This window comes from Onychostruthus taczanowskii, unplaced genomic scaffold, assembly GCF_017590055.1.
Source record: "Onychostruthus taczanowskii isolate IOZ18803 unplaced genomic scaffold, ASM1759005v1 scaffold65, whole genome shotgun sequence".
In the NCBI taxonomy this organism is placed as follows: domain Eukaryota; kingdom Metazoa; phylum Chordata; class Aves; order Passeriformes; family Passeridae; genus Onychostruthus; species Onychostruthus taczanowskii.
Window position 1 is genome coordinate 4,251,079 of NW_024504233.1, and position 22,614 is coordinate 4,273,692.

Below are 22,614 nucleotides of genomic sequence, written 5' to 3' on the forward strand. Positions count from 1 at the left end.
GTACACCAAACCTTCCTGGTGTTTTTTCCAGGCTTTCTGAGGGCTGGCTTGCTCTCCCAGTGGATCCCAGAGTAAGAATACCCAGAGGTGTTACCTGAAGAGAAAGCAGTTGTTCAACAAACACCAGGACTGTTCAGTCCTCTTTCTCATCCCTGGGAGATGCTGGGTTTGGAATTGTGAGCTCAATACATTGCTTTTATTTAAAATAGGCCTTTAAGTGCTGTCATAAACAGTAAATTCTGTTGGTTGCTCAGAGGAATTTGAGTTTAGATTTTAGCTTATACTTAGTAAGGGAGCAATTTTTGGCAAAATGTGAGTCTCAGTCTTTTTTTTTTTTTGGTGGTTTAACCACATGCTGTGGACGAAAGATCATAACTTCAACAGAGGAAACTTAAGGTAGCTTCTGGAGTCAGAGGATCAAGAAGATTGAAGGGATTTCAAAAGGCTCCCATTTATAGGGCTGGACTGGTGTCAGCAGTATCATTTAGGTATTCTGGGATCCATTTGAGGGCTGTGAATCGTTCTGTATTTTGCTGTCAGGAGTACTACATGCTCTTAACCATTTCCTGGCCCATGCTGTAGTTTAGGCGTGGAATTTGTCATTCCTAAAGACCTGAGTCCATGACTGATTCCTCCTTAGCAGAATTGGAATCTGACTTAACTCATTGAATGGTGACCTTAGCAGTCACATTTTTCCCTTGCTTTGGAAGACAGCTTCTAGGTCAGGAGCTGGGTGCAGGAGGAGGTTGATCTGGGGTTTTACAGATCATCCAGTACCACCCGCTGCCCTGGGCAGAGACACTTTCCACTGTCCCAGGGTGTGCTGAGCCCTGTCCAGCCTGGCCTTGGACACTTCCAGGGATCCAGAGGCAGCCCCAGCTTCTCTGGGCTCCTTGTGGCAGGACCTGCCCACCCTGATGCTTCCTTTCTTATTTCTGGGGAGGGACAGAAGTGTCTCACCCAGCCAGTGGCCACGAGCAGAGTATCTGTGCTGCCTGTGGGGACTGAAAGTTCCCTGCAGTATGAATAACTAAACCAAGGTGAGTGGTAGGAAAACGAGGAGCCAGGAGAGGGAATTCGAGGTTAGTTCTTGGCAAGGAGGCTGCAAAGTAAAGGAAGCAGAAGTCAGGTGGGGTTGGAAGGTGGCGGATGTGCCAGTCACACCCTGAGAATATCAGTGCCATGAGCCTTGCATGGACAGGGACACAGGCAGTGCTGGCAGCTGGGGACTAACGTGGCATCAGGTGCCTGTGCAGAACCAGCCGGGATGAGCCTCAGGGCTCAGGTGTTTCACATGGGGGATTTGGTACAGCAGGGAGAGGACTGAAGGAAAGGAGCAGAGTGCTGGTGCTGCCTTCCCTGGGCAGGCAGTGGGGTCTGAAGGATGTGGCTGACAGGAAATTGCCCCTCACTGTGTGACTACACCCCACTGGGAACAGTTCACCTTCCTTCCTCTAGCACCTGCCTCAGACAAGCTGCAGGCAGAAAGTCATAGTAATCCACTTAAGCAGTGTTTGGATTTTTTGTCCCCATGAGTAGTTTTTACTTGACTGACACTGAATCCAGAGAGAATTTTCTGGGCTTCTCGGAGTGGTGCAGTTCTACTTTGGCTCTTCCTCAGAACCTCTGGATCTTTTTTTCTGCTTTCATGTTGGGATTGGTTGCAGTCAAGTATATTGACTATTGGGAGATCATGGCTTCTGAGAGATTTCTTTTTAACTTTTAAAAGTCACTGCAGGTTAAGATTGATCTCCAGTACCCTATTTCTTCTCCAGCTTTTAACCTTTTATTTTAGCTGAGCAGACACATTGAACCAGGTGCTCGCTGTGAATTTGAAATCCTGGTGTTTAAAACCAAGAAACTTCGCATGAAACCCATGAATTCTGTAAGGACAAATCCTGGTAAATGAAACCAAAACATAAAAATTTCCACCCTGTCCCAAGCTGTAGAAGTCATGCTGCATTTTGCTGTAATATATATTTAAATAATTGAGTTAGCAGGCTTATCAAAGGAGATGTTCTAGAGAAGATTGAATATAATATGATTATTATGTCTGTTGGTCTCTAATGACTTTAAAATCCCTCTAATAAGGATAGTAATAATAAATCTTCATTTATTCATCATTCCACTTCAAAGCTGATTTCCAGGGCAATACATAAGAACTATAATATGTAAATACCAATGAAGAACAAAATGCTGTTTTGAGATGATAGAGCCTTGAGCATTGTTGATTTCAGCATATGTTATAATAATATAGCATCTCTTGTAGATTAATTTTATTTGTGCCTTTATAAAAAATTATTGGATGTTCCTTTGAGGAGGAGGTTATTGAAGTAATTCTTTCTGTAAGAAGGTAAGTGGTAATGTGATTTGGGGAAAAAAAAAATCTAGAATGTGTTCATTAGTCTGAGAGGCTTAATCCAGATGTTTCCATGGAACTCCTGGGTGCTTTGCAAAAGGGGGAGTGAACATGTCAGGTCAGAATTTCCTGAGAAAATGGGAATATCATGGTGGGATTTCTGTTATTAAGAGCAGCTCTAATTGCTAAACCTGTCTAAATAAAGCTGAACCCAAAGCACAATAGTTTATAAAGCAGTTTATCTCAGAACAGCTGGGAGAAGGCTAGGAAAGGAAATCTTCAGCAGTAAAGTATTGCAGTGAGATTGAAAAATTGATTAATGCACAAGGGCAGGCTGGATGGGGCTTGGAGCAAGCTGGGCTGGTGGAAGGTGTCTGTGGCCACGGCAGGGGCTCTAAGAGATGGGCTCTAAGGTCCCTCCCAACCCAAACCCTTCTAGGATTCTGTGGTAGTATCTGATTGCTCCACAAGCCCCAGGGCAGTGTTCTTTCTCATGTTGATGTTTTCTTTCTCCCTCTGTGTTTTATGGGGTTGTCTCCCTTCTGTTCATCCCTGTCTTGTGACAGGACTTTCCTTCCTTGTCTCTGTCAAAGACAGCAGAATTCTTACTTAGTTTGAAGTAAATGCCAGATTGCTAAAATAATTGAAACCTTTAAAATATGTCCACTCTATGCAGCTGGAGAATAACAAGGGGGAATTGGGACTATGATTTACTTCTCCTAAATATGCATTGTCATCTCCAAAAATAGAGTGACCAGACCTTTGTAGAGGCTAGTTTGCTTTGAAGTCTCTTTCCTTAACAGGCCAGAAGTATCATCTTACTGAAAACTTCAGTCTTGAGATGTTGCTCAGGATAATTCAAAATACCTCTAGGCCTAGCATGACTGTTCAGATGTCCTTAATTAATATGAGGTAACTTCTAAACCCATCTTGTTCCAGTACACAGAATGCTGGAGGTCATCTGGCCATTTGAAGTGGGGAAGTTTCCAGTTAAAATTTTCAGTCAGAAAAATATCTGGGAAATGTTTTCAGTGAATAGCTCCTTCCTGTTGTTACACCATTTTAACTCCTCTCCCTTCCCCTCAATTGTCAGGGGAAAAAAAAGAATCTAAAATTGAAAATGAGATTTTTTTTTTGTTTTAGAAGACAGCAAGGCTATCCTCAGTGAACTGAAGCTGTCTGGAATGCTGTAGCTTAAACTATGGAACTTTTGTCCTGTCAAGTGTGGATGTGTGCTGGGATCAGGTCTCCCTGCACCCAAACACACAGTTCCCTTTGCCTTTATTTGCCTAGCAGCCTATATTTGATGGGCTGTGGTGGTGAGCTGATCAACACTCCAGGAGGAACTGCTCCAGCTCGTGGGGCTGTAGTGGTTCATTCTGCAGTATCAGCTCTTACTCATTCTGGGAACAGATGCATAAGAGGACCAACCCCATGCTGTGTCCTAATTCCATACTTTGAGTCTATAGCTTTTTTTAAAGACATTTTCAAACATGAAAAATATTTCATGTACAATCACATGTACATCACTTGTTCTTAATCCGAGCTCCATGGAGTGGCCTGTAGGTACCCACTCTCTGAAAACTCATCTCAGGGGTCTAAAACCAAATATAACAGTGAGTTTCAGGGGAGGAGATTTTCATTGCTTAAATTCAGATTGTGGCTGAGCTCCTGAAAGGGAGGATTTCATGTTGTTCATGGTTCCAGCAGCTCATGTTGTAAGGTAGATCTTGTTCCAGTGCTTGAAAGCTTAAGACCAGCAGATGAGTGAGTGAGTGCATTGCAGCAGGGGTTTGACGTGCACGAGCATCTTCCAGAATTGTACTGGACTCTGTGTGTTTTACCTGCCAGAGGGCAGGTTTAGATCAGGGATTGGGAAGGAATTGTTCTCTGTGAGGGTGGGCAGGCCCTGGCACAGGGTGCCCAGAGAAGCTGTGGCTGCCCCTGGATCCCTGGAAGTGTCCAAGGTCAGGCTGGACAGGGCTTGGAGGAACCTGGGCTAGTGGAAGGTGTCCCTGCCCATGGCAGGGGTGGGATGGAATAATCTTTAAGGTCCCTTCCCACCCAAACCATTCTGTGGTTCTGTGATTCTCTTTCCTTGCCTTGTTTAGCAATTTGTTGATAGCCTGCTTCTTATCTGAGTAAACAGAGGGCAGTTCTAAATAAGTGTTTCAGGAAGTGAGAGAAAGGAATAGAGCCAAACCTTACCTACCCTGGTTATATTCATGTGGGAAATGTTACAAAATTGCATGTGTTATCTAGGTTTATGATGTATTTGTGTTACTCTGCGAACACCCTTGGTAAGTCAATAATTTACTATTTTATTACCATAAGGAAGCAAAAGAGTTTAAAGAAAACCAAAACAAAACCAAACCGCACCCTCAGGTTTTGTTATGTATTCGTGATCAATATGTGCAAAGAAAGTGTTTTCCACGTGAATTAAAACTGTGCTTTCTCATTTTATGTGCAGAAGTGGCTCGTCTTTATAGCTCTTAGGAAAGGTGCTGCATTTGCAGAAGAGGGAAGAGGCTGCTCTGGACGATGGGTTGGCTCTGAGTGGTAACAAAACAAGCTCTTCCTCCCTCTCCAGCACAGAAATACAGATATATAGATATATAAAGATTACAAAAGGAGCAGTCCCAGGCATGGCAATGAATCAGATCCAGGGAATGCAGTGAGGAGCACCAGGAGACGAGGCTGGAGACATGGAGAGGAGAGATGGGAGAGGAGATACCTACAATGTGGGGCTGAGGTCCCTCCAGGAGATGGGATCAGAGGCAGGATTAGAGCCAGGCAGATCTGCTCTGGCAGGGACTGGAGGCCCAAGTCTCAGCAGAAGCAGAGCTCCTGGATCCATGGGCAGGAGATGCAGGTGGGGTCCCAGGGGGCTGGTTGTGGCCCCTTAGTGCGCTCAGGACTGACAGCAGCTGTCCATTAGGTGTGGTCTGTATGTAATGATAGTGGTTGAAATAGTTCTCCCTTCTCCTGCTCTTTTCCCCATATTTTTCCTCCTTGGAAGTGCAGAAGCACTGATCTGGTGTTCCTGTGGGGTGACATCCAGGTCTGTAGAAAGTTTCCTGTGTGCTCCAAGAACATACCTTGCCTCTCTTGGCAAGACTGGTTTTCAGTGTCTATTTTCACCAATCCAGCAGAGAAGAAAACCAGTTCAGAAGTGATGGGAGAGTAGGTTTTTAGATACCTGGGTCCTGGAAAATTACTTAGTTCTAAATGGTCCAGGCAGTAGAGCAACAGTGCTTGAAGATATTTCTTGGTGCCTATTTGAAAAAAATAATCAGAAATACCCAAAAAGAGATGCCTTTCCTGAATGGATAGAAGATCTCTGCCATGGAAAGGTTGCTGAGGTTTTCCTACCTGAAAGAGAGCTGGACTTAGAACAGGTATCCATAAATTAGTTAGACAGCTCTCGCACTCCATAGTGACCTTCTTCTGGTGGTTAATCGTCTTGGACTGTTTTTACAACCCCTTGTCATGGTATTAGATAAGGGAATTATTCTGCACAGTCATTCTCCTTAGTGGAAGTGAGCTGTTTTTATCCAGATCTTTGCAGTGCTGGGTTTGGAATGATGCACACACAGTTGGACTCGCCACTTCCAGTGGGGATTTACAGTACAGAGACAGCAGGTGAGCCAAGGTGGACAAACAGTTGATATTCCTGTTTGAGGAGCAGAAGTTAATCACAGGCAGGTCATCGCTTCCTTGCTGCTTATTTTCACGTGAGCTTTCCCCTTTTGCAAGCTCTCCATCGGCATCAGAGCACGCAGAGGGCTCCCAGGGACCCCGAGTCTCTGCATGCCTGGGACGTGGGCAGAGAGAACGTGGTGTTATTCTAGGAGTGACCTTTCCTCCAAGCTGCTTAGCCCCTGCAGAGTCCAGTCCCAGCCCACAGAAATGAAGTGCAAGGGGTGTGCATTTCACAATTGCATTAGTGGGCTATAAATAGGGCCATACATCCGCCTGTGGCGCTGGCTAGGAAGGAGCCAGGATGTGTTTTCTGGCAGCCTTGGTGCTAGAGGAAATCCGTTTATTTTATGGTACAGACACACTTAGTTTTTCACTTAATCTTTTCAAGACTATCTCTGGCATTCGTTGCCTACTTGTACATGCAAACAAGGAAAAATCCTGGTAAAAATGCCATTTACTTTCAGTTACTGCAGTGCTCCTTCAGCCATTTTCCAAGTGTTTTATTACTGGACCACGAATTTGGAGAAATAAAAAGCCAAGAGAAAACCCCAAAGCCTGGAATTTGGCTGGAAAAGACTCACTCTGGGGAATAATTCCCAATTCCCCAGGTGGCCTTGTGTAGCTACATGGGTGGGTATTCATTTCAGCAATACAAAACTGAAATTTTTAAGGCTGTAATTTTACATTAGGAAATACCTACTGGTAGAAATAGCTGTTAAATACAAAGAAAAGGTACCTAACCAATAAGTATTTGTGCATCTTTGGCATACACAGCCAGAGGTGCCTTTACAGGATAGAGGAAGTGAATATAGAAGGCTTTTTCCCAGTAGGTAATTCTCCAAAACACTGTGCCATCATGTGTATTTTAAATAAATATTACAACCAAGTGGTCTCATGTTCTCCTTGGTCAGAGGCCCAAGACTGACAGTGCTCTCTCTTGAGCTAGCACCAGAAAAAAATGAGAACAAAATGGAAAATGTTAAGACTACTGCCTCATGTGCTTGTGAAAAACAAAAGCCTGGCTTCTGCTGAGGGGTGTCATTATGCCCTGCCATGCACTTTTTCTTCTTACCTGTTTGAGTGGGAGCTCTGGCAGAAAGAATGAGGTTTAGGGTGCTTTTAAATTCTGTTTTTCCTTTCTGCTCTTGTCACAGGAACGCTGCAGGGGCTGCTCAGGCAGCTCGGGTTCAGAGCACTTCGTGTTCTGTGGTGCTGGGAAGGAGCATGCAGTCACCTTTGTTTCAGGAGTCATGGCTCCATGAATGACTTGAGCTATTCAGAGGGAAAATAGGGGATGTAGTGGTTTGGTTTTTTCCACTGAAGTCTCCTGAATTGTGTGATGGTTATAGTTGTTACATTTGCATGCACATTATCCCCTATATTTTGTTGTCAAGTAGTCACAGTCCCAAGGCTGCCAGAGATCCAGGAGCATTTGGACAGTGCTCCCAGGGATGCCCAGGGTGGGATTGTTTTTTTTTTTTTTAGCTATTACTAAACTGTTTTCTTTCAGACATTGTATTTTGCTTTCTTTTAAAAAGTGTTGCCCAAAGGGAAGGGAAGAAGTCATGGAAAATCTGTAACCAGAGTAAAATATTAATCTTTCCAATAGGTTGCTTTTGGAACTGCTAGATGGTCTGTAAGTAAAATAATGTAATTAACTCCTGTATCTTTTGCATCTGGAAATGTGTGCTGTGTTTTGTAAATCAAGTTTTCATTAGATCTCCCCTCTTGGTTTAAAGAAATACTGACAGTGAAGAGATGTTACTGGTTCAGGGTATTTATTCAGTCCCTTCCATATTGGAATTAATGAAAATTAAATAACTGCTGTTTTACAAACACTCTTTGAGGCCCATGAGCATGGAAAATTTGATAGCCTAATATTAATAGAAAAAAGTTACTATCCCAGAAAGGGTATGAAAATCCATTTCAAGTCATATGTTGCGGGGCAACAATCTCATTTAATAGCTGACTGATTGAGAATGGCATTGCATGTTAAGGAAAGAGGAATTGGCTTTTTTATTGACAAGGAAACTGAAGGCACCTCATCCTGTGTTTGCAATAATAGGAGATGTGTAATTTCAAGGGTGTGGAGTGGTAATGACTTATTTTCCAGGGAATGCTTGGGGCAGCTCCGTTCAGGAGTGGTTTTGGGTGGGTGGATGCCTTAGAGGGGCTGTAAAAGGCACAGCCTCCAGTGCTGCACGAGGGATGCTCACAGAAATGGTCAGCTAGGTGTTTTTCCTGGAACTGAATAGTCCCTGACAGGTCCTGTGCCAAAATGAGGAATGTTCAGTGGAGTACATAGACAGATGGGGTGAAGGGAGGGTCAGCAGAGACTGGGAGTTTCATTAATGACATTGAAAAACCTGAAAAGAATTAAGTATTTTGTGCTTGGTGGTTTTTGTTTTTTTTAAACTTACCGAGGGAGAATTTCAAACCAGAGCAGTGAAATGGAGTTGAAGGAGCTTTTCTAAGCTGGCCATGCTGTGCTGTGTTCAAGGCAGCCTGGATCCAGACACCCACCTGGGGACTTCATCTGAAGAGTCATATTTTCAAAGCACAGAACCTTTGTTTTCCTCCTGTCCATTCCTTTCATTAATCTCTCTGCAACTTGTTCCCTCTCCTGCTTTCATTTCTCAATTTCATCTTCTTAGTGGGCTAGATAATTGCATTTACCGGGTATCCTTCCTGCCAAGCACTGTGGCTGTAATCTCCTCCACCTGAGAAATGGTTTCCTTTAAACAACCTGGCGTCTGCCTCAAAGTTATGTGTTAATTAAATGAGGAAAAAAAAAGGTTAAAAAAAGTGTCTGTGTGTAAATATATATATATATATATGTATATATGTATATATGAATTATATAGTTTCAGCAAGCAGAAATCTGGGTAGCTGAAAGATAGTTATGAGTGCACACCACCAGCACTCTTCTTTGGCTTTGTAATTACAGAGGAGTGCACAAAAGTCTTTAATTATATGATCACATGGCAGGTTTTTTCAATACCATCTCACATATGGTGTTTCCTCAGATCTGGAACACAGAGACAGTGGGAGCAAGGCAGAGATTGTGTGTTTAGCATTAACTGGATTTGGGGATGTTGAGGTTGTATTTTAAAATCTTCCCTGAGATAATGGAATGGCCTCTGAGGCTGTGGTTCCTCTGACTTACCTACAGCTAAGGTAGACCTGGCAGATACAGAGCAGTGCGCCTGTGCCCCTGGTGTGAGGTTAGTTAAAACAATCCTTAACTTATAATGGGATAGAAAATTGTATGTACAACTCCAGTTTTCACAGGGCTTTGACTAGATGAGCGCTCAAAACATAGAGTAGTAGCCTTGGGGACTTTTTGACTGAGAAGAACCCAAGTGGTGGAAGGAACCAAGAAGAAAATACGAGTTGAGGGAGCTAAGAAGGAATCAAGCGAAGGTGGGAAGCAAGTAACCCCCTCCTTGATTTGGCTGCACATCTCCTGCTGTGACAGCTGATGTACAGTGGTTTGTTTCTGCGAGTCACATGCCAAATTTGAGAATTAAACCTATAGATTGAAACAAGGGAGCTAAATTATGGCTTCATCGTCAGCTGCCACCTTTAAACTGGGGGGAAAGTAATCAGAAAATGGAAGATAGACAAACTGAGGCACCCAAGGAGCAGCAGCAGTGCAGGGGTTGGGACAACACCTTCTGCCACAGGCAGACATCAGGCTGGGAGAGGGATGGAGAGCTGTGAGCAGCTCTGGAAACTGCTGACAGCGCTGGTGAAGGGTGGGCTAATGCAGAAACAGGAGGGTTTGTGCTTCTCCAGCAGCAAAGATCACAGTCCTGTCCAGGACAGTTAACGGAGCTGTGTTCTGTCAGACCCATCAGCTTAGGGACTGCTGCTGAGAGATGTCATGGCTTGGGCCTGCAGGAGGGAGGTTTGGTAAAGTAGCAGGGAAGTTGCTAAATTTCTTCAGGTAGGCATCACCCTTGAGGGAGTTAAGGTTTCATGAAGCACTGGGTATGCCAGAGGGCTGCTGGATAGCTCAGAAAAGAGTTGCCCCTGTCTTGCTGAATGTCCTTCCAGTTCTGCAGGAATCCTCCACTTAGAGACTGGCTTTTGTTGCACTGAGTGTCTCAATCCCTTTTTTTCCTCCAAAAAAACAGCCCTAGTGGTCGCATCTGCCTCGTGCAGAAGCAGTTGTTGGCAGTCCTTGGGTACATGTTAGATTTGTGTAGGAGAAAAGAAAAGTGCTCGAGGGTGGTCTTTGCAGATGTGCTGTGATCTGTGTGGTGTGTTGATTTTTAAAGAGCTGTTCTGTCAGAGGATTTATATTTTGTTGGCAGAATTGATGTGTCGTTCATGCACCTGTTCTCTCTTTAGTATCTGGTGGTGTCCACTGCCTCGACTCCCAGCAGTGGCTGTATTTTTTGATTGGATCAAGGTAAGGTAAATTAATTTGGGAAATCTGAATGAGCATTTTCAGATAATCCTTTGAGAAAAATGGGTTGACTTATTTCCTAAGTTATTTTTATGATTCTATTCATGTTAGTAATACCATGATCACTTGGATCAGGAATTGCCTGTGAATTGATAGCTTTGAGGGCTGGTAATGGAGAAAAACAACAGGCTGCTCACCCAATACTGGTTGATCTCCAGTGAAATTTCACTCCCAGCCCACATCCAGTGGATCAGAAACCCACCCCCACAGCTGAGCAAGTGCTTTAACCCTTTAGACTCAAATGAACCATAGAGCTGCTGATTTCTGTGAGTGCTCGAGGCTGGACCTAAGAAGATAACTCAGATATCCTCCATTTCTTAATAATTAGTTCAAGAAATATTAATTTGCAGGATTTTTGCAACTACTTTCTCTGACTGTTGACTTTTTTGGGGATTTTTGGCGTAACTTCTCTGGTATCCAGGCAGTTGATACCCACAGGGGTTGGAATAACCTGAGGATCTGATCTCACCCTTCCAGTCCTCAAGACCAGATGCACGTGAGCCAGTGGCACTCAGGGCTGATGACTCAGGTGCTGGAAACTGCTGCCACCCAGGCAATCTAATTCTGCTCCTTGGCTGTCCTCTGATTTTGTTTTTGACCCTGATGTGTAGCCTTGCTCTTTCTAGAGCTGGCCCCACCACTGCTCGTGTCCTCCCAGTGCAGCTGTGGGTCTTGGAGTGTTCCTCCTTCCCAGTGGCACTGGAGATGGGCTAGGAGAGCTGCACCCAGCTCCAGCATCCCAGCACAGGCAGGACGTGGAGCTGTTGGAGCCAGTCCCCAGGAGGCCATCAAGATGATCAGAGGGATGGAGCAGCTTTGCTGTGAGGGAGGGCTGGGAGAATTAGGATTGTGCAGCCTGGAGAAGAGAAGCTCCAGGCCTTTCAGTGGCCTTGCAGTGCCTGAAGGGAGCTGACAAAAAAGATGGAGTGACTGTTTACAGAGGGTGGAGTGACAGGACAAGGGGGAATGGCTTCCCACTGCCAGAGGGCAGGGTTAGATGGGATATTGGGAAGGAATTGTTCCCTGGCAGGGTGGGCAGGCCCTGGCACAGGGTGTTCAGAGAAGCTGTGGCTGCCCCTGGATCCCTGGAAGTGTCCAAGGCCAGCTTGGATGGGGTTTGAAGCAACCTAGGACAGTGGAAGGTGTCCCTGGCCATGGCAGGGGGTGGGACTGGATGATTTTTAAGGTTCCTTCCTGCCCAAACCACTCTGGGATGTTTGGCATGTTCTGTGCTCATCATCTAAGTGGCTCGCCTGCTGCTCTACGTTTCAGTTAGATTGCCTCAAAATCTCTTACAGTTCTTAACAAATATTTTTAGAAAAAAGCGATTCAGTCCTTTATCTAAATATAGCTTTGAGCTTTCAAGCCTTTGGGAGGGGGGAGCACGTGAAGCTTTGATCCGTGGCATTCACAGCAGTAGGAGCGCTTTCTGCACCTGGCAGAACCAAGTGCAGTGCAGAGGAATTTGTTAGACAGAAAGCTCCTATTTTACAGAACAGACATGTAGTTTTGTATGGATGGAGAAGAAATCTTGGCATGTCGTGTGATAGAAAGGCAAGAGAAACTGCAGAAAAATATGTGGCACAGGAAAATGAAGGTGTGTTTAGAAACTTCCCTCTTGGTGGTATCACTGAAGTACCACTCACGTCCTGCCTGATACTTGATATCTTGCTAAAAATAGAGAAGAGGCTCACCCATCATCTCTCCTGATGACAGTAGAACCAAATCTGTTTGTCCTTACATGTCTGAAATGGGAATCAGTGTAAATCAGCATTCTATTCATTTACTTACTTAAAGGCTTGCTGTTTAACCAAATATTTCTCTGAAAGTCACAGTGACTCCAGATACATTTGATAAAGTTATGCTTTTTTCTGATGTTGCTCTTTCCTTTAAACTGAGCTAGAATTGATGTCATTGCCCATATTCCTGTGGTAAAGGTGCTTACAGCCGTGTCTGGGAGTGCTGAAGACATTTTTCTCATGGGAACCACCACAGTTTTGTGCCCCCCACCCAGTAATTGTTTCAATATTCTAAGTTGATATACTCATTTATCACTGAAATTGTTATTAATGAATGCTGTTTTTTTCTGTCACATTGCCATGGCAACTGGGTGACATGTTTGAGTGGAATTATCTGTTTCCAGATGGAGATCTTCATTCATAAGATTTGCCTGCTGAGAATTTTTGCAGCATATTCAACCTCAAAATTCTTCCTCCCTGTGCCTTTCCACAGTTTGGAGCTAGAAGTGTTCCTGCTTTCTGGTTTATATCCTGTGATTTGTGGTGGGTGTTATGCTCGCAATGTTTCTGTCTTTTGTGGTTCATTTATGTTGTTTTTCTTTCTATTTAATTGAGTTGCTTTTCTTCAGCTCAGGATTTGCTGTGACAGTCCTGTAAAGTCATTCCTCCCCCATATGAGTTATTGGAAATTTTCTCATTTTATATAACACACCACACAATAGAAGAGGGGACTTGATTTTGTTTTTACTCCTGAAAGGAGCATTAGGATGCATTTCTCTTTACATATGATATATCACATTCTGACTGATAGTGTCCTTATTTTTTTTTAACATATTCACTACTTGATTTTTAGTTCTATACAAGAAGGAAGCATGAACATGTTTCACTTTTCTTTTTAATATAAAACTGTATTTAGGAAAAAGACCAAGGTAAATACTCATAGAGTACAAATTTCCTTTATCCTGAACTTAGAGTTTTAAAGGTCTTGTTGGCTGCCAGACTTAATGAGGTCCTGCTGGATTTCAGTCAACATTTCGGGATTTCTCTGGATTTGTTTCTGATCACTCAGACCAAAATACCTCAAAATGCTGTGTTTACTTCAGTACAAATCAAAAGGTAAAACTTAAAAGATGGTTTTATCATCATTTACTTCTTCAACTCCAGGTCAAACTTAACTTAGTGAGCAAAACCAGGTTAGCAGTTTTTTGCACCTACAGGAAAGACATTAAGGGCCCATTCATCCAACCTGTCTTTAAACTAATTTTCATATTCACCTCAAGTTATTAAAGCATACACCTCATGGTCTGCTTCAAGGTCCCTGTTGCGTCAAAATCTCTTTTGCATTTGCAGTGCTGTCATCCTGACAGTAGGTTTAGAACAAGAACAATCTCATAAATAGCTCAGAATCTGTAGTTTCTGAACACCTTGCCTTATGTGTAAAGCATCTATAGAAGACAAATTTTGGCTTCACCTAGTCAAAAAAAGTCTATATATCATTGTGTCCTCCCAAAAATGACATAATGCAGTGCCAGACCCCTCATCTGAAAAGAATTATTTTATTTTAATTCCTACATTTAATATATTTGAAGTAAAGGATGTTGTCTTACCTGTGAATAAGGCTCCCTGTTACACCAGCAAGCAGTGTCCTCCCTAGCTGTATAATTCTGTATAATTACTTAGCTGTTCTTTTCCCTGCAAAGTGGAATCATATCTAGTTATACCTCCCTCCTGCAAGAGACTACTCAATACTAACAAATACTTCCAATGTATTACACCAGTGCTCCTTGTTTTAAGGAAGGTGTTTTGCCTATGATAGGGAACTAGGAGAGCTAATGAGAAATGATGTTGCTTCAAATGTAATGAATCTCTGATCTGCTCCCTTCACCTCTGTGTGTAGCTGATAAAACAGTTGTTATGGCTCAGTTACTAACCAAAATGAAGTTGGTCCCTGGCTTTCCACAGGCCAGTGCTGCATTTCCCTTTTGGTCTCACCGTGGTGCGTGCACGGCTTGCCCAAAGCCCCTGGGGCTGCTGGGGCTGGAGCTCTGGGCTCTTCATCACTCCCTGAGGCACTGGGGCCTGAGTGCCAGCCCCTCAACCCCTTCCCAGTGGCTCTCATCCCAGGAGATCATCTCTTGGCCTTTGAAGCAGATCCTCAGCTTTAGATTGTGTCAAAGCTTTATTGCTTTTTGAGATACAAGCAGAGATTTCTTCTGCTCAAACAGATACCATCTATTAGAGCCAGGACATTTATATTAATTTTCTAAGACACTTTCTATTACTGGGCTGATTCTGCCAACATCTGCAGGGGCTTCCTGGTTTGTTTGTTTGTTTGTTTGTTTGTTTGTTTTTTTTAATCTGTATCCACAGAATCACAGAATGGTTTGGATTGGAAAGGATCTTGGAACCCATCCACTCCCACCCCTGCCATGGGCAGGGACACCTCCCACTGTCCCAGGCTGCTCCAAGCCCCATCCAACCTGGCCTTGGACACTGCCAGGGATCCAGGAGCAGCCACAGCTTCTCTGGGCACCCTGTGCCAGGGCCTCAGCACCCTCACGGGGAACAATTCCTTCCCAATATCCCATCTAACCCTGCCCTCTGGCAGTGGGAAGCCATTCTCCTAAGGAGAAGTTGGGTTTCTCCAAAATAAGACTTGCTGTGGTGGATTCAACTTGTTCAGAAAATGTTACGAAAAATTACTCGTTTATTTTTCAAAACTTTCTTGCTGCTGCATACCTTGGGTGTAAATTATCCAGTTGTCTGCACTTCTGCAGTTGGTAGGATGGAGGGGAGAGTAACACCAGCTGTGACAGAGATAATTGAATACTTATTGTATCATGAGGAAAGTATGGAAGTTTACTAACACTGTTGGAAAATAGCTCTGGAAATATCATAAGAAATCTGTGCAAAGTTTTCTGCCACCAATTCAGAGCTATGTGATGCATCTGGCAAATGATGCAGCATTTGAAGGACCTGTGCTCATGTCCATTGTGAATTTAAAATTTTTGGTCTCGAGGAAGACTCTGTCCTGTGCAGGTGTATCAGAATTTCACATGTCAGTCTCATTATGCTGGCAATGAGTCAGGGACTCCTCAGTGCCCTGGTTGACTTGCTCCAAGGGATGATGTGTCCAAGAAGCATCCCTCCTCTACCATCCCCACAGGATCAGCTGCTGTCTGGATGTGCTGTTTGATCACAATTAATCTCTTGGAATAAGCAGCAGACACATTTCAGGGTTATTTTTGTCATGGGACGTCAGCCCCTCCATACCTTCCTTATTTTCCACAAGGCTGGGCTGAACTTCCTCTCTCCCCCAGTGTCCATGGACTGGCTGTGGGTTGGGAAATGTCCTTTGTACTGCTTTCTCTTGCTCATCTGTTTCCCCGTTCAGATCCCTGCGTGCCTCTGTGGGAGTTTGATGCTTTTTCTGTGTGTGGGTTTTATTGCTAATCACAACACAGAGCACTGAGGCAGGGAGGAAAATGTAAGTTAGATAATTGCAGTCAATCAACTATTTCTAATTCTCAGGCTTTATTGTGTTCAGCTCTTTTGGGTTTATGAATTGTCATCTCCAGACTAGCTGAATTACACTGGGAAAAAAGAAAAAAAACCCTCAGAGTTGTTCACATTTACCAATCTGATGACATTGTCTTAAATTCTTCCATCTGATTTGAGGCTCTGTGTTTCAGATGCTTCTATTTGATAGACACAGTTTCTTTGAACTCTGCAGTAAAGAAAATGTATAGATGTGGACTAGATCAAATGCAAAACCATGATGTATTTTAAAAAATAAGATTGTTTTTTGAAACAAGTTTATTTTTAAAATAAGCCTTACTTTTCCAAGCAAGGCTTATTTAACTTATAGACTCTATGGTTAACAGTTTCCTGAAAACATCTTTGTCCGAATAATACTGATTCTTTTTTAAACAATACAGTAACCCAGAAAAATCTATTTGTGCTTTGTTTTTCCCTTAGTATAAGTGAGAGAAATTGCTTGAAAACCCAAAGGGAAAGAGGAAAGTTTGTGCAGTATCTTCTAATTTGCCATGGTTTTGCCCTTTGTTCCGAGTGTACTGTGTCTCATTTCTCTTTGTATTTATTTTCCACCTTTGTGGGATGGAGTTTCTCTTCTGCATTGTTTATCCTGGCTGGAGGAGGGTGGATGCACAACTCTGGGTGTTTTTTCCAATAGATTCACATGCTGCAAAGATAAGCAGAGAAAAAAGTGACTGAGCAAGGGCAGTGTTGGTCCTGCAAGAACTGGATTCACAGGCTGCAGGGAAGAATCATTCTTCCTGAAATCCCATCTTGTCCTACCAAGGAAAAAAATCCGTTGTTGGAGCTTTGGGTTTACTGTGGTATAGCACATGTATTAGGTAACATTTCCATACTGGCATTAGAGCTAGGAATTCTAGGATTTGAAGAGCTGATAAATATTGAGGATAGACCAAGAATCTTGCTTTTTCTTACTTATTTTCAGGCTGAATTTCTGTCTGGGTAACATTTGTGTGCAGGAAAAGTGGTGGTTGGTGGGGGAAGTGGGAAGAGGAAGATGGTCAGCGTGGGGCCTTTTCTCCATACATCATTCTGTGACTCTGCATCGTGTCATTAGGAAAAACAAAATTTGAAAAAGGACAGAGAGATTATGGTGTGGGTTGGCTTTTTCCCAGCTTTTAACCTACATTTTCAGTATCCTCCATCAGCCTTACTGTGCAGAGAACACCCATGAGCAGCCTTCTCTCAAGTAGCCACTGTCCATGGCTTGTTGGCCCCTGAGAATGAATATTCAGGGAGGGTGCAGGAGCAAAGAACTTGTATGTATTGAACATATTCAACAGAAAACTAGGGATCTGGGAGAGACTGCCCACCAAACATCCCTGTTTCCTGGTGCCATGGCTATACTAGACCAGAGCGCTACTGAAATTCTTACTGAAGCTTTGGGCAGGAGAAACTTCCTTTGTACTAGTCACATGTAAGCCTTTGACAAGATATACATGTAATTTTTAGTTGCTTTGCTTAACTAGGGTCTATTCTAGTCAGCTGTTTTGGTTTTAGTTTGGTTTTTATCCCAGCTGCTGAACTACACTGGTTCAAATTTTTTTTTCTTTTTTTTTTTCTTGGTGCTCAGATGAGTATAGGATCAAACCAGTGGAAGAGGTCAAATACATGAAAAATGGGGGAGAAGATGATCAGAAAATAGCAGCCAGGAACCAAGAAAACTTGGTAAGGATTGAACTTATCACTTCTCTAATGAACTAACGTGGCTCTGCTTTTGTAATGGAATATGCAGCGTGCAGCACCCTCCAGCTCCGGCTTATGCGCGGCAAGAGGATTTTCTCCAAAATGTCACAACTCCCTGCAAAGCTCTCATGGAAGGTGCAAAATACGACTTTTCCCTGCTTGTCTTTCTGAATTAGACTCTACCTGATCTTGGAGTGAGTGCCTCCATGATTTTAAGTCACTTCCCTTCCTTGTAGATCCGAAAGTACTCTTTATTTGGAAACGTGTGTGTCTGTGTTACAAACGAGCTGGAGTAAAACAGCACTTCCCTGCCATTAAGAAAATTACCTACTTATGTAGATACTTGCTGGTTTTCTGTATTTTAAAATTCCCAGAAAACGCAGTTTGGAACAGGAAAAAACAATATATTCATAACACAGCAGTCACAAAAGTTGTGTGTGTTTCTTTTGCCCCGATTTGAGCACTTTGCCAGCTCGTAGTTCCATTAAAGGGAAGGCAATCACAGGTAAGCTTTTAGGACTACTTGAAATAACTAAGAGGCTGTTGAAGCAGCTTAAAAATCACGGTTGAGTCACTTCTGGCATTTCTGAGAAGTTGTTTCTTCTCTTCCAAAACTGAAGGACTGTAGGTTTTGTTACTGGCTGGCTGGAGCTTTGACCAGTCGAAGATTTCAAAGACATCCCACAGTTCTTGGGTGGAAGTTTTCATATCTGGTTCCACTCATTCAGTGCAGCTTTTCTTCACATAGTATGGTTGGGTTTCCCCCCCTCCATCTGTAGGTCCAGAGGGGAAACAGCAGCAGCATATTCCAGTGGAACCATAACCATTATCTCCAGCTGAGGATTTGCCTTTTTCCATTACTGGGCAGCTGTAGAAAAAGCCGCTGTTTGGGATTTTTTACTGTTGATGAAGATGTGAGCTCCAGCAACTTGGCTACTTTATATTTCCTCTCCTAGACACACTTACATTACACAACTACAGGTGCATTCCTGTAGCAAATGGAGTTTGTTTTGCTGCCCTGTCCTGTGGCTGAGCAGCATGCAATATATAGAAATAGATTTCTTCTTCGACCTCTAAATCAGCTATTTGCTACCTGCAATTTTGGATAGCTAGTGCTCCAATGGGTAGTGCAACTTCAGCTTGGGGCAGGATTTAGAGGTTTTTAACAGATTGTTGGGGAGTCCTGTGCAGGGCCAGGAGTTGGAGTCAGTGATCCCTGTGAGTCCCTTCCAGCTCTGGATATACTGTGATTCATGTTAGATTTTCAACTGGCCTTCAGCTGTAGTTAAATGAGAGTAGTTGCAGAAGGTGCCATGTCACTGGAATGACAGCAGGGGAAAGCTCAGGTCTGCTGGGGTGACACACTTGCTAGAGGTCTATTCAAAACCAGCTTGAGATATTTTGCACTTTGGTTGGTGCTAGCTGTCTTGTAGCACCCAAGTGTTCACCTGATTAAATGTAGAAAGAGCACAATGCTTCTTATTTTATTATTGGTGGGTCATGTTTGATGGGAGCAGTGAGTTTGTTGGAAAATGTAACAGTAAGGATTTGGAAGGCTGGTGTAGCTCTTCTGTCATGTTTATCAGGGGAAAAAAAAAGGCAATAACACAAGAAAGTCTTCAGCCAGACAGGATGGATATGCCTTAAAACAAAAACTGTCTTGCCCACCAAAAAGGCTTTATTTTCCTTTTCCTCCTTACTATAAGGAGATTACCTTGTCTGTAATATATGCAGCTTTTTAATCCTGGGAATTGTCAAGTCCTCATCACTTCTGGTTTTTTTTAAAGGGGTTTCTCTATTCAAGTTCTCCTTAGTAAACATGGTTTAGCTCACTGCTTAGAGCATGGGTTAAGCTACCCATCACTGAGGCTTTAATTTCCTTAGCGTGTGAGAAGTTGGCAAGTGCTTACATAATCCCATCTTCTCATCAGCCATTTCCAGGCAACTAAAATTTCAGGAACAAGAAAAGGCGGGGGGAGAATCGACTGGCCCTTTTTCCTCCTCTCTCGTTTCTTAACCCCAATTTCTTTATTGTCAGGGGGCTGCAGATTCACATTCCCTTCAGAAACACAGCCCAGATGAAATGTGTAACCCCAGTGCATGGAAACTGCTCTGGGTGGGTTATCTTATCCCCTGATGCTGGTGCTTGAATACTTGATACTTATGTTATTCAGATGCCATTGAATTTTTCAATCCCATTATCATCTCTGTTACTTTTTTAAGGTATTTTGAAGTCTTGCTTAAAAAAAAAAATCTCAGCTCAAGTGAAAATAAACCTGCTTCCCTTGTATCTTAGACTCTTTGATGTGCTGCCATCTCTGCCTCTGGTGCTGCAGTATTTCTGAGTCAGGAGGAAAGAAGGTCACATGAGTAGATGAAGAGAATGGGAGGACATGGCAGTCATCAGGGAGGCTGTCACTGCACACTGGGTGCTGAGGTCAGAGTCCCAGGCTTTGATTCTGCTGGAGGAAGAGCCAGAGAAGGGCTGGTACAAATGTGGGTATCTGTGGGAGAGATGAGGCTCTGTCAGTGAATCACCACCTTCTCAGCTTCAACCTGAGGCTTCAGCAGGGCTCCAAACTTGGGCAGGTCTGACACGGGAAAGCAGAAATGCTCCTAAGACACAGTGCCAACAGGAATGGCTGTGCTAGGGCTGTCTGCCAGGGGAAACACAAGATGCTCCATGGGAAGACATTTTCTGCTGGAATCAAAGGCCCCTTTCGATTAAAATGTAGGCTTTTGACAAGGGAAAAAAGAAAAGATAAACCAAGCTTGTTTTCCTGCCATTCCTTTGTATCCATAGGCCTGGTTGACTTCTTTAGCCAGGTTGTTTCTCCAGTTCTCCACCTGCCACTGGGATCTGTCTGCTCTTGGTTTCATTCCAGGTACCTCTGACACCTTCCAGAGCATCTCCAGCTTCAAAACAAAGCCAGAGTCATTGCACTTGAGCTGGCAGTCCCACATGCCAGCCACATCCCAGCCTGCAGGGTGGGAATAGGATGTAGCAGGATTAGGCGCTGCAGAGCTGGGGCTACACTGGATGCTGTCACTGCACCACGTGCTTTGGTGGCTGCTCAGCTAAACCAGGGATGTTCAGAGTCAGAACAGTGAAGAACTAGCAGATAGGTGAAAGACAGAAGTAATTTGTACTACATATTATATGTGTTTTTAAATCACAAGCATTGGTTTGTGCATATATATACACATATATTTACCCACATGTAAGAAAACATGGGAGCTGTGCTAGTTTTCATGCGAGATGATGCATAGGAGGTAATGTGTGTGCTATTATTCCTGGAGGTAAATGAGCAGCTGGGATGGTTATTTGTGAGTTCAGAAGCAGAAGGCCTGGCTGGGATGGTTTGTTGGGATCCTGGGCTTTGTCTCCATGCCCAGCTTGGTGCCAATGTGCCACATGTGGTGCTGAACTCCACCTTGTGCAAAAACTAAACTTCAGCTCCACAGTGGCCCCACAAAACGTCTCCTGTGTTTCCCCATCTTCTTGGAGGAAGGCTTTATGCAAAGCCTTCTCCAAAACAAAGGGAGTTTTGCCAGCCTTGAGTTTGCCACTCAGCAGATCTGGATGGGGTTGTTTTGGCCCTAAGGATTAACCAAAGCTAAGGGTGGATTTGTCACTTTGAAAAGTGCAGGCAGTATTAATATTTTACAAGCAGGTATGACCAAAATAACATATTAATAAAGACCTATTAACTTGTTTGGAAGGGACTATTTAGCTGTACACCATCATGTTAAATACACAGAGTACAATTACATAACAGCCTTTTTAATACTCATATTAGGGCAGATTTAATTGTCCTCATTTCCATACTCTCACAGCACTCCTGGCTTTCCATTGTAAAATATTACTGCCAGAAAAAGTAAAATGAGAAGGTGTGTGGTATTCCTGCAGCTTAGCATTGCTTTGGCAAACTTCAGGAGCTGGATCAGTTTTCCTCTGAACTGGGCTGTTATGGTACAGATATCCCTGAAAATACCAAATCCCTGAAGCTGTGTTTCTTTTCTGTTGGGTAGTTATCTTGATATTTATTGCAGTTCAGGTTTTGGATGTTTTTATAACTTTTATTCATCATTTTCTGGGCTGGACTGGCACAAAAGGCCATTTAGTGGGATTTTTATGCTTTGTTATCCAAACCCCTAAAAACAATTAGATATAATCCTGTGTTTCATCCTGGAGCTCTGTACTGAAATTGCGTGTTAGAGCTTGAGATGAATTCCTGCTGGAGCTGGGAGAAAATTGCCTCTCTGTTGCTCTTGCTACCTCTCATTCCACCTTTAATAACAATGTTTTGCTTTTTGTTTTACCCAATTTCCACAAATTTCCACTCCACTTACCTGCAAATGTGATTTTTGTCTCTCTTGAGCTTCTCAGCCCAGCTGCTGTTCTCCATTTATCACCCAGCTCCACATTACTTGGAATTGCAAACCCCCTGCCTCCCTGACTCTGTATTCAACACCAGCTATCATTTTCTGTAGTGATTTGTTTAAAGTAGGCAGTAATATCTGATAGATGAAGTGTGTGAAATTAAAAGCCTGGCAGAAAATGCAGAATGAAACACCCTAATAACCATATAAAATGTAATATGTGAAAGGGAAGACCCCTATTTAAATATATGTATTATACACGAGATGTAAAATGCATGTTATAGGTACATCAATCATAAATATTTTTGATGTGCAGTGCAAAGATTGATATATGTTGAATTCCACATCAATTTGGGAAAATACATTTTAATTCTATTATTAAGCTGCCCAATCTAGGTGCTAAAAAAGCTAAATAAAAAAGAAATAAGCCAGCTAAAAGAAATAGAGTAGCCACCACCAGGTTTATTTGGGGTACTTGTGGTGTTTTCCTTTCTACAGATGTAAAATACCACAAGGGCAAATTTTAGCATGGAAAAAGAATTAATTTGGTGCTTTAAAATGCTTAAAGCCAGTGCTGCTTATTATTGCTAGGTAAGCTTTGAATTGCAGTGTTTTAAATGCATAACTGCATTTTTATTTCAGCACTGGTGCTGATGCAGTACATTGGTGAAGAGCTTTGTAAAAACTGAAGTTAGCACATATTAATGCATATT

At 43.1% G+C, this 22,614-nt stretch overlaps 1 protein-coding gene across 2 annotated transcripts in view; it reads left to right on the forward strand.

Annotated features, from left to right (window-relative positions):
* Window positions 1–22,614, forward strand: part of CUNH1orf21 (chromosome unknown C1orf21 homolog) — a 106,999-nt gene that overhangs the window by 45,311 nt on the left and 39,074 nt on the right. For both annotated transcript variants that reach the window (XM_041420631.1, XM_041420632.1), the window contains exon 3: window positions 17,406–17,500. In XM_041420631.1, coding sequence (XP_041276565.1) covers window positions 17,406–17,500 — 95 coding nt within the window. The remainder of the gene's footprint in view (window positions 1–17,405; window positions 17,501–22,614) is intronic.